Here is a 12,707-nt window from a genome sequence, read left to right as displayed (position 1 = left end):
TGCTGACCCAATGGATGGCCCCACATGAAATTCTGAAATTGGAGAAGCATATATATTAATTAAAATGATTTGCCTTTGTCTGACTGAAACTGCAGGAAGCGAAGAATGAGTGGAACAGAACAAGATGCTGGGTTGACATTCATGCCAAAGCACCAATCTGAAGCACTGTTGAAGATATAGCCTCCCCCATGTCACATATAAGTTGTGAATGGACTGACAAAGCAGAATAAATCAGAGTTTTGGTATCCTGATCCTTGGCACTCATTGTCTACCATAGGCCCGTTAATTGGATTGCCGGGGCATTTCCCATTCAGGCTGCACACACAGCAGAGTTGAAGCAGCACAAAATCAAACAGTTTTGGCACACTCCTTCCTGGGGCATCTGGGGTTGGCAGAAGCACCAGCTGGCACTAGAGCAGTCGAAGACGTTACTGCTTGTTCCACTAGTGGCATGTCCCCTAATCCAGTTTCCACCGGGTAATGTGCATTAGCCAAACGTCTACAACATGCACTGTAGGAATAAGGGCATTTAAGGGAAATGCCCCCACCACTGCTGACTCCTCAACAATCTCCAGTATCTGGAATGGCGATCCACCACGTGGCTGATCCCTTTTGACTGCTGAACACCATCAAAAAGAGAGTGTGGGCCAAAAAGAGCCGGCTTGTCGGCCTCATTTGTAGCATCCTCTCCCAACATTGAGGCTCAGGTGGAGGACCACATTCCTGGTGAAGAGGTAGCGATGACGAGGAGGAGGAATGGCCAGCCTCAATGTTCCTTCTCCACCCACAGACTCTGAAAAACAGTCAGAATTTGATGCTGTGTATCCGAGCTGCCTCCATCTGTGGGTGGAACAGGCCGCTTAGGAGCCTGAATTACCTAATCATGGTTCAGGTCCGGTTTAGAATCGTGGTGGCGACCACACGGGTGCTTGTGAGAGCGCTTGCGATTTTGCCCGTCCCACAATTTTTCCCTCTCTCTACCATGCTCAGGCACAGAGCCGTGACCCCTGCCAGCTCAGCGAAGCCTCTACTCCCTAGGCAGGTCACAAGCTGCACTACAGGGATTATCCACATTCTCCATCAAATGAGCAATCCCCAGGTATAAGGGACATTCTCAGTGTCCATCACGGGAATCCACCGCAGAGAGGCAAAACCGGCAGCACTGTGTAGCCATGATGGCACCTGACAGAGCAAGATAAGGCTACAACACAAACCCCCACTGACTGCGAAGTGGATGGTATAAAAAGCCCTCACACAAAATAGAAAATGGCCCACACCAGTATGCAAATGTACCTAGCAGGCCCAAAACGAGACCCCACCCACTGCAAACAATTATATAGGGCACAATAGGGGTCACGATACTTACCAAAATGTTTCTGTTAGAGAGTACATTTACCTTTCACTGTTAGATAACCTGAAGCAAAACAGCCACAGCTAGCATGCTAACACACTTGCTTCTGGCTGCATAAAGCTAATAAATGAATACAATCAATGGTTATCTTAACACTACTATGCAATAATACAATGCAACAAAAATCACCGCAATTCACGGGAACACAAGGCACCTGCACCTAATGGGTGATGAACCATGTGCCTGGTCTCTGAGACGTGAAATGCAAAGAGGACAAGCTGGAAGCTGACCCCACTTCTATGGTGTGGAAGTTCCGGCTCCTGGGGTGACTTTGTTTACATATGGTCTAGAGAATAGGCAGAGAGAAGGATATCATTCTATTTAGACCGTAGACAGTCAGAGTGAGGTCAAAACAGATCGTCTTTACACGAAAGCCACAGCACCAAGGGAGGTGTGTTGATAAGTACTGGTGGAAATATTCAGATCCTCAAAGTAGCCACACTGCAATATAAAAAGACTTCATTGCGTGTAAAAGTTGTGCTTTCAAATTGTCTGCAAAATGTGCTCATTTATCTGTAATCTCTTAATATCTCTTACTTACAAAAATGGTCCTGTAAGTGCTATCCTATTATATATGTATATATTATATATAATAATCATATATATATATCAGAATTAAAATGTAAAACATACAATATTTCCATCTGAATTGTTGAAGCAGAGGTATAAAGTTGGGCAAACTGGAAACACAAAGTACAAATACCTTCAATTTTTACTTAAGTACAGCAGTTGAGTAAATATACTTACTTACTTATTCCACACTGCATCACTTTTAAATTAAACAAAAAAATCATTTAGCATAAGGGTGGCCGATTGGGATTATCTGGAGTGGTGAGGGGTTGCACGGCTGAAGCCACAATGTACCCACCTACCAAGATACTGCTGCACCATTAGGCAGCAGGGTTTGCACGTTGTTCATAAAAGCATTTTCCAGGTCCTTCTCAATGATTTACTATTGATGCTGACACATGCAGCTGAATTGCATTACAAAGAGCACACAAACCCTTCTTTTATTCTAATTTTAACAACACAGAACCTTGTTTCAGCAGGATTCACACTCATTTCACAACCATTTTACAGATACAGCGGCTAGCTGTTGTGGTACAGTTTGGAAGCTTGAAATAACAAGTCCCTGACTCTATTGTCAAGGTTTTACAGCGATGCACAGTAAAACCAGGATAACATATTGTTTTGGGGGCAATTTGTGCAATTTTGTGATTCCTCAGGATTTTTCCATGACTGGAACACCGCCTTGAAGAATTCCAGGTTGCCCAGGATGCACAAGAAACGTAACACCATACATGAACCTTAATGAAAATCAATGGAACCACCTGAGTTATAGTGCAGAAATGCATTATGACATCTGGCTTTAGTACTTCCGTTGTCCTACAGCAGTGAAATTATTTCATCAGTGAAACAGAACAATTGGTGTAATACACAAAATAAACAACATATGACAATATCTGTACTGATGTAACCCGTGTTTTAAAGTTTTTTTAAAAATAAATCTGACAGTGCATGTGATGTAATTGTAGACAGATTTCTTTAAAAAAAAAAAAATATATATATATATATACATATATATATATCTGCATAAATTGTGGCTGAGGGTTAAAGCTTAAAGCAAGGAGAAAAAGTGAAACTAGATGTTTAAACTAAAGGTTGTTTACTTTGACGTTTGTCATCTGAGCAGACATCTTAGGCCAGGAACCTGGTTCCATCTTGACAATTTGCCAAATTTTAATACACTGCAAAAAATGTCAGTAAATATAATTCAGCAGTTCATGTGACTGGCTCAGGGGTCTCAAGATTATTTACTCTTCTCAAAGCAAGTCACATAATGGCAGAGGGCAGAAAGAGATGTCCGTTATGTCTCATACAAATCAGTTGATTCCGTAAATGTTGCCAAATGAAGGGTTGTTTTTTTCTGACAAGTGGAGACCTCTCATTTAATCCAAATCTGAGGGTCTTATTTCAGAAGAAAAAAATATTAAAAGGAACTAAACTGTGAGAAAAGTGGAGTTTCTTCTCTAGTCTACCAGCACTTCCAGGCTTTTCGGATGAAGAATCACTCCTTCAAAACCAATATGAGAACAAATGTGTGGTAAATGTGGGTATTTTTTGCAGTGGGGAGCAGGAAGGCTTGGCTTGTGCCGGAGAAGAGAAAGTAAAAGTAAAAGTAAAAACCCATGAAAGGCGCTGACCCACAGCCTGGCTGGACTTTTGCTTATGGTTTTTATTCCCAGAATCAGCTCTCGGCTTCGTCTTCATCTCTTCTGTGTTCGCACTGAACATGCTCCACTGTCTGAAGCCCTTTGACGTGCAGAACGGAGGTTTCTGCTTTAAAAACAGCCGCAGGTAAGGAAACACTGCATCTGTTGCCATTGAGGCTAAAATTGTGCTCAGGAGGAAATACTGTTACGCATATAGAGGGCCGTGTGCTATAGTGTGTCTTTAGTACACAATACTACTGTTTATACTGAGTTTACAAAGTTTAGGGGTCGTTCTTTGTCTCTTGTTATAACCTGTGGCATTCTGTGATCTTGCTAAAGGGAGTTGAAGTAAATCTGTGACACAGAGAGCAACACAATCAAGTTCATATAGAGTCCACATCCAAGTCCCAGAAAAACAATACTGTCTGTGATTGTACTCTCTTTTCCAAAATGAAGATCTAGATTTTGTTTCAAAGCCTGTGGAAGTAAATTCTGGTGGGGAAACACTGAATCCAAGACTTAACTTTTTTTTTTAATTTATAGGCCAAAAAATGGTCAAATTTAAATAAATTGAATATAAGAAATACTACAGTCAGTAAAATATAGACCCAGTTAACTGTAAAATGTAAGTTCTCCCCAAGGATGCTAACCACCCCCAACTTTCCAGAAAAATGGAAAGGTTTGGGCGCTAGATTGTTTTAATTTTGGGTAACGTTCTACTTTCTCTTTGTCCTTTTTAACAAATAGTTTTCAAGCAGAACATAAGATAATCCCGTAAAATATAATGCATTAATACTGAGCGAAGGCACAGCCAGTAATTGTTTGTTGAGAAAATTGCATAATTAATAAAATGCTCTCATATATAATTGAGTTTGAATACAGATAGAAAACAACCATTTTCAACTGAAGCACACAGAAATTAAACCATTGGTATACCAAACTGCTCTTTTTACAAATGCTACTTGTGTAAACATTTAACAGCAATAATTAATTCGGATTAGGATAATAGGAGGTAGGAGGGTTGCAGTGGATCCACACTGTCTTCCGGTCCACATGTCTGTCTCATGCTCATTCGTCCTTTCCAGGAATGCAGTGTTGGAGTCTAATTTGTCAGAGCTCGGATACAAAGCTCCCAGTGCCAGGAAAACAGGGACCACCATCGCTGGGATTGTTTACAAGGTGAGGATCCGTCTTCAGTATTTTCACTGAGAGACACGTATAGACTGGCAGTCACCAGGTGCTTAAAGGAGCAGTCTTTACAGTTTTTTTACAGTTTTTCTAAACTCTGAACACAGCAACACACCTACATCACACGATTTGGCATGTAGGTAATTTTCGGCTCTAAACCACATTTTGTTCATTAAATAGTTGGTATTTAATGAACAAAATGTGGTTTAGAGCATTTCAAAATGCAAAAAAACTTGCTCTACATAAATGAACTCTATCAAAACACAGCGAACCCGACTCAGTATTAAATCATTTAAAAAAAAAGCAAAACAGCACATATTCTATCCAACAAGAATATACACCGATCAGACACATCTTAAATCAGCTATTTCTCAATGATTCCATCGTCCGTTCGTTCAAAAATGCTTATCAGCTGTTTCAGTATAGCTTTTGAGCTGCTGGTGTTGCAGAAGTACAGGCTTTATACTATAAATAAGGTTTTGAACCGTAGGTTTTCATGTCTGCCAGGCTGTGTGCAAACATTTGCAAATAAGACAAGACAGATCCATCACTTTGGTATAGGCTAAGCTTGTATGTAAAGAAAATTTAAGCATTTTAAAAACGTGTTAATTGACTGCACGTTCATTGAAAACAACATGAATTGTGTTAATGGTATGCTCCACAACAGATGGATGGATTTTGTTTTGACCATGTAACTACAGATTGGACAAATGAATGTCAGCAATTGTTAAAAAAAAAAAAAAAAAATGGTCAGCTGTTTTACTGTTCAGGAAGTAAACTGTGGACATCAGCCAGGTGTGGTGAGTGTTTCCTGTCCTTGTCCCTCAGGATGGAGTGATCCTGGGAGCCGACACCAGGGCTACAGACGACATGGTGGTGGCTGACAAAAACTGCATGAAGATTCACTACATCGCTCCAAAGGTCTAGTGAGTAAATCAACTTAATCAGTTTCTACAGCAGAATTCTGGCTGTGTCCTCAGTGTCATTCTTTCTTTACACTATTCCACAGGATGACCTTTTCTATTAGTATATATTTTTCTTTATATAGATTGGTTCAAGGTGTTTGTATCAGAGTCCTGTAAAGAAAGACCACAGATACATAGAATACAAATTCTGTAGGAGTGGTTTGAAATTTTACTTGTGCCTCACAAGGCTTAATAAATTTGATCAGTAGCCTCTGTATTTTAAGGAGCTGTTGTGGCATCTTAACTCTGTGAGGTGCCTCAGGGCTCTACATGGGAGACTGTCGCCTCTATAAAGATTGAAATATCTATAAAGAGGATGAAAACTAAAACGTCCATAATCATGCCATTGTTAATTCTGGACTTTAAAACAGTCTCCCCTAAGGACTCAGTTTAAGCCCTCCTGCTCCTGCTCCTTGCAGGGAAGGGTGAAGTAGCTGTAGCTCAAGTGGTGCAGCAGGTTGGACATTACTGAACCTACTGGTGGTCCAGTCCCCAGCTCTTCCTTTGCTAGTGTTAAAGTGACCTTGAGAGCGAGTATTTGCTGTATTTGCTTTGTATTCACCATTCACCCCGCTCCTTTCTTTAGCCATATGATAGAAATACACAAATGCTTTTTTCCGAAAAAAAACAAAAACATGCAAGTGTACTATAATTGCCAATGTGCATCTCTTCTTTTGTATATAATGGAGGATTTTTTTTTTCTATTTATTTTTATTTATGAGGCCTCTGACACAGTAAAAACAGTCCCTTGTCAGATGGAAGATCTAGATAACTGTGATCTACTTTTACTGTATATCGGGCAAAATGTTGACCACTTCTTTAGCCGTTATTGTGCCCATTATTGTTATTGTAATAGGCTAACTGATCGCACACAGTTGGTTTCTAAGGGTTGTTAGCAGCAGTAACAAAAATGAGCTTTATACCACTAAGACCAAAGAGAAGTACTTCAGCCATGTTTATGAAGCTTAACGGTGTCTTGCATGTTTTGTAGCTGCTGTGGGGCCGGCGTGGCTGCAGACGCAGAGATCACCACACAGATCATGGCGTCCAACGTGGAACTGCACATGCTCAACACTGGGCGACCTCCACTTGTCGCCATGGTAACCCGACAGCTGAAACAGATGCTGTTTAGGTTTGTTTTTTTGGGTTTCTGTGTTCATGACAGTTTATTTTTTTTACAATTGGTAAAACCCTTTACTCTACAGAGTTCACTTTTTCAAAACTCTTCACACAACTTTTCACCAACGTGCTGCTCAGCACAGCAATTCATCTCTCAAAATGCTCTCATGGAACCAAAACACTGGATCTACATCTCAGGTACTAGAACACTGACAAAATTTGAGAAACATCTGATCATAAATCATCAACCTCCACGAGGAAAACAATTCCTCTGTGGGGCTGAGGAATGAAGAATAAGGTGGAAGGAAAAGGGACACCATCCTGGGATGGGCTATAAGCCACTGGAAGAGAAAAACCACATTGTTCCACACAGTTAAAAAATGTTCTGGATTCAGCCTCAACTGTCACCTTTTCTCATCTGGCACAAGTCGTACGTATAGATCATTAAGGAATGAAAACAGGCACTCGGTGTTGTACAGAATTTTGTGCATTTTTATTATTTTATATCTTTCAGATATAGATGTAGCGGAATGTAGCAAATGTCCGTGTATTTTACAGTGTTTTTTGGGTTTTGTTTTTTTTTTGGATATGTTAAGTTTTGAACATAGATTTAACAGTTTTGAAGTGTAAATAAACAGGTTTGGTAGAGGTAAGAGTGAGACAACAGTTCATGAATTTTGAAAGAGGTGGTCGTTGAATTAGTTTTGTGTTGACGCAATGAAAAAAAAGGGACCCACAGTTTAGCCCCCATTGACCGCTGTTATTCTGACTGTCTGAAGAGTTTTTAAAAAGTGAACTCAGTACGGGGAAATGCACGTTAGCGACTATGAAATCCATTGATCCTCCCATTGAAAGAGAGTAAGCAGCATGTTGTAACTATGTCTGTCTGGTTTTTCAGGTACCAGGGTCACATTGGTTCATCTCTGATTGTTGGAGGAGTTGATATGACCGGAGCTCACCTCTACGGTGTTTATCCACATGGCTCCTATGACAAACTGCCTTTCATCACCATGGGTGCGTGTTCACGTGTTTAGTATATCGTATACGTACTGTATATGGGTGGTCACCAGGTTTGGCAGATGTCTGAAGGGTGAGATTGAAAGAAAAAAAACTCAGGCTCAAGGCTCAAGTTCAAGTTTCAAGTTTATTTATTTTATCGAAGATAAAAATCCTGCTTAATGAATGTAGTTTTACCAGGCTTTAAAACCCGACCACAAAGAACCTGAGTAAGCAAAAATAAAAAAAAACTTTTCTAATTGATTCTGGTTTCAGGTTCTGGAGCTGCAGCTGCTGTCTCTGTATTTGAGGACAGATTCAAGCCAAACATGGAGGTGAGACTGACTGCTTTCCTTACATGACAGGGGTAATCCAATACAAAATGTGATGTATGTTTTAAGAAAGAAAAGAGAATAAAGTTGATACTAAAGGCATGTTGGCCTTTAGTATTATATCCACCATCAAGGATACAAAAACAAGACAAAGAGCCAAAAGACCCAAAGAAAAATGTGAATCCGCAGTAAAGACGTAGAATAAACAACCACTAAATACAGGAACAGAGAACAAGTGTTACACTGTGAAACTGTATTATCTTTTTTATTCAGTGACAGAAACCCATTCCAGAAAGAAATCGGTTTGTTTGTTTTTCTGTTAATGGTTTTTTTTTCCGATCCATTTATAATAATCTGTAACACGTGACTAGAAATTAGGTGTCGAGAGACATAAATCCTGAATTGAGTACTGCAGCTACTGCTATCACTGGCATGATTGTCGAGTGAGTTTTCTAATTATATTAGTTTTCTAGTAGTACTTAATGGTGTCAGCACAGTGCAACATAGATTAAGCCCACACTTAGTCACCTGACTTTGAAAATGCGACCAGGCGAATTTTGCTGTTCTTAAAAAGCTCGGTTTGCGGGTCCACGCTAAAACATGAGGCCTCCACTCTGAAGGCTGTATTCAAAAAGCTCTGCCTTCTAGTGTAAAAAGGCTGTCTTAGTGCTGCCGAAAAAAATGTGTCGCAATAAATCAAACAGCATGGGGTCAGCTTGTTATGCTGTATCAAGGTTGTAATACCTCCATCACAATCTTTGGCAGTGTATAGTTGACATTGTCGTGCAGAAAAACATGAGCAAATGGAGAAGGGTAGGGCCTTTGATGGACTTTAAAAGTTGATGGCTGAGTTGCAGTATGAACCTCTGCCCTCCCCTACGTGTCCTGACCTTGAAAATGAATCTGTTCAAAAGAATCATCCGCCCGTTCTTTTCCATTTCAGCTGGAGGAGGGGAAGCAGCTCGTACGAGACGCCATCGCTGCGGGAATTTTCTGTGACCTGGGCTCAGGCAGCAATGTAGACTTGTGTGTTATCACCGAGGCTGGAGTGGAGTACCTGCGAGCCTACGACAAGCCCGCAATCGCGGGCAAGAGGTGAGCTTTTATACACGTACCTTCTATCAGAGCAGAACCAGTCACGTCTCTTTCAGTCCTTCTCCCTTCAATATTCTGTTGTATTAATGTGTAAAAGAAAAAATAATTTCCGAGACAGCTATCTTGCTGCTGGTAACATAGTCGGAAGTACTAGAACTTAGGCCTTGGCTCCTTTATTTATTAATGATGTGGTTGAAATAAAATTTTCACAGCTGCCATATTTAATCAGTTCAATTAACTGTACAATTATCCTTCAACTGAAACTTTTTATTCAAAATGCCAGATGTAAGACTCAGGAGTTCAATATTAAAATCCTGGCTACAGCGCTGCTTGACCTCACAGAGTACACCGTAAACCTCAGAGTACTTTAAAAAAAAGACAATAAAATCGATTTAGTACACTTAGAGATGAATGTGCGGCATTCATTTTTGTAGGCGAAAAAAATTAATGTTTTTCTCCTCCTTGTCTGTGTTTTTTTCTTTTTCCAGAGAGGGAAAGTATAGGTATAAGCCCGGCACCACAGCCGTCCTGACCAAAACTGTGACCCCGCTCGGCCTGCATGTGGTCGACCAGTCTGTTCACATCATGGACACTGAATAAAACAGAATAAAGGGCTCCTGCTGGAATAAAATCTAGTCAGTATGTGGTAATAATATATCAGTGTACTGGTAAAGAAACACCAGCGTGGTGACAGGATGTAGGGAAGGTTGTTTATTGTATGTAAAGCATCATTGACTGTTAAAATCATTTTGTAATAAAACGCTTTGTTTGTTAAATGATCAGAGCCTGGACATTGGACTGGAAGAATGCAGTTTTACTGCAGCTTGTGTTTTTCTGTTTTCTTACTAAAAACTTGCCTTCCCATGAACCATACACTGACATACCAAAATAACAATGATAATAATATTAATTGTAATAATAATAATAATAATAATAATAATGAACTATAGAAGTTTCTCAGTTGCAGATGGACCTCATGGCATTGGGCCAGCAGAGGAAGAAAAAAATGTATTAGTGCATAAGCACCAAAATACACAAAGAGCAAACTAAATGGAGGTGAATGTGCAATTACCACCACTGTGCAGGGGGAGGACAGCCACACTCATTCAGCAGCCACTCCATGAGATCTACCAGCAGCACCATATGAAGAAAAGATGAAAAAGAATTTAGAAAGAACTTGACAACCAGCTTAAAACTGCCCATCCAAGGCACCAACTAAACCAAGGCAGATGGAAAATTAAAACAGAAAGCTAGATTTAAAAGACAATATACTGTAAATCTTTCATTTAAAAGGAAATAAAACAATTTACAAGAACAGAATGCCCAGGCAAAACAGTAGTGGCAGGTTTCTACAATATAAAAAGACACGGCTATTTGAAGCCACATACATTCAATGGATGACTTGCAGACATTTAGACAATTTAGCTTCGGCCAAAAAACAGGTGGGCGTCCGCCACCAATACCACTCACAGAGGCTGAAGAGATGGTCCCCAGTCAAAACACTGGGTGACTGAAGGCATCTTTGGAGGAAGCTCATCTGACCTGACCACCCCCCAGGACACAAGGTCCTACATAAGAGGTTAGTTATTCAAATTAATGATATACTGTATGTACATTCATCCTTTTGCAAGTGTCAGCTCAGTGATGTCCACCCATCCATCTTAGACACAACTTGGCACACTGATTCCCTTCCTAGCAGTTAAAGTCTCTGTAACTGACTGCTGTTACTTTTTCAGATTCTTAGTTGTCCTTCAGAGATCATAATCTATTTAAAGGTAACTCAGAGTTATATATCAGGAAAATTGCGATGTGGCCTGCGCACTGCTGTAAAAACACAATTAGACAAAAACAAATTAGGTGGGGCACTATTCTGGGTCAAGTTCTAATTTAACTGTCTAATCTTCTTCATCCTCTACCAGTTACTGATGGTGTAATCTGTTTGGGGGAGCTTTCTGCCATAAGAGGCCTCCATGCAGTTGTAAGTACTCATAATACTCCAGAGATTTTTCACAATTTGTTAGGGTAGAACACAAAAATTGTTCATTTTCATTACAGGAGGATACTGAAGACACGTTGTCACCTGCCACGGAGAGGGAAGATACAGAGAGGCCTATTGAGGTTGTTAATTGTGGAAATGTTGTGGAGAATCACAAACGCCACAGTAATGTCACATGCCACTTTTTGAGATGACCCTGAACCAACAGAGGCACTGGAACCGAACCTTGAGCATCAGAATGGTCGTCTGTACCTTGGGTCGTGTCCTGCAGTGATCTAAGTTATAACGTTGCTGCGGGCCAGGCTCAGGACACTCTGTCACCAAGCAGGTAACCATCAAACTCTCCTATGATAATACGAGGACATAGTTTAAATTTTCTGTTGCAATAGGAAAAACAAAATATTGATTATAATATATATATACTCACCGTGGACAAATCTAGCGCTCAGCGTACGCGCGACGAACACCTGCGAGCCATGCACAGACCCAGGCCACTTTGCTTCCACATTGCTGATGATGTGGGCTGCATCACATGTGATCTTCACAGTGCAGAACAGTAATTAGCTGTAGTAGCTGTATTGTGAAGTATCCTGGAATGTTAAAGGCTACTATTGAGGCCTACCTGCACATTAATGCTATGGAACGTCTTCCATAAGTGCTTCGGATCTGAAAAGCTTCATGCTAAATTAATTAATTACTGCTTAGACTGATACCTGCAATATTGTGGATTTCTTCATTGATAAGTCTTGGGTTTGTGACTTGGGAACACTACAAAAGTGCACAATAAACATTTCAGTGTAATAGTCACATTTCTCACAGCCCAACAGATGATTGCCTTGGAAAAAGTCCCAGTTTTCGATATAACAACGGTGTTATATAGAAAACTACAGTTGGCAAAAAATAAACAACAAAGTGCATCACAAAGAATTTGTTCTAAACTGAGAGCATGTCCACGATGTGTCATATGAACGATATGAGGACTGAGATTATTGTTCAGATAAATGATCGATTGTTCAGAAAAACAGTATCGCTCAGACAGATGATCATTAGAGAATGATTAAACATTTACGCGATGCTTCAATATCAACTGGCTCTTCAAGGAAAAGGCAAGCCATGTCTGAAACTTCCTTCAGTCAGTGATAGAGGAGGAAAAACTCAGGGTTAGTTGAAGAAAATCTGCCAGGGAGCAGGCTAGCTTCATGGAGTATGTTCCCATAGTAACTTATTCAGTTAAGATGAAGTGGCTTTGTGAAACCAAAAACCCAGAGTTTCTTTCAAATCTGAGTCAACTAACTCTGAGTTTTCACTACACCCGCTTTCTGAAACAGGGCCCTGAGCTTGTGGCTCAAGCTCAGGGACCTTGTGGCTCTTGTGTGTCTAAGGGGCATGTTC

At 40.3% G+C, this 12,707-nt stretch overlaps 1 protein-coding gene across 1 annotated transcript; it reads left to right on the top strand.

Moving 5' to 3' along the window:
- The first annotated feature begins 3,588 nt into the window (after window positions 1-3,588).
- psmb10 (proteasome 20S subunit beta 10) lies at window positions 3,589-10,074 on the top strand. The gene is made up of 8 exons (XM_040158268.1): window positions 3,589-3,769; window positions 4,710-4,803; window positions 5,641-5,738; window positions 6,769-6,909; window positions 7,795-7,910; window positions 8,169-8,227; window positions 9,168-9,319; window positions 9,808-10,074. Exons 1-8 carry the CDS (start codon window positions 3,705-3,707, stop codon window positions 9,917-9,919), a joined length of 837 nt encoding a protein of 278 aa, XP_040014202.1. The 5' UTR covers window positions 3,589-3,704; the 3' UTR covers window positions 9,920-10,074.
- Window positions 10,075-12,707: the final 2,633 nt, after the last annotated feature.

The sequence above is a fragment of the Xiphias gladius genome, chromosome 20 (assembly GCF_016859285.1).
Source record: "Xiphias gladius isolate SHS-SW01 ecotype Sanya breed wild chromosome 20, ASM1685928v1, whole genome shotgun sequence".
NCBI classification, from domain to species: Eukaryota; Metazoa; Chordata; class Actinopteri; order Istiophoriformes; family Xiphiidae; genus Xiphias; species Xiphias gladius.
The sequence above is the reverse complement of the archived record's forward strand: the minus strand, read 5'-3'. Positions and strand labels throughout refer to the sequence as shown.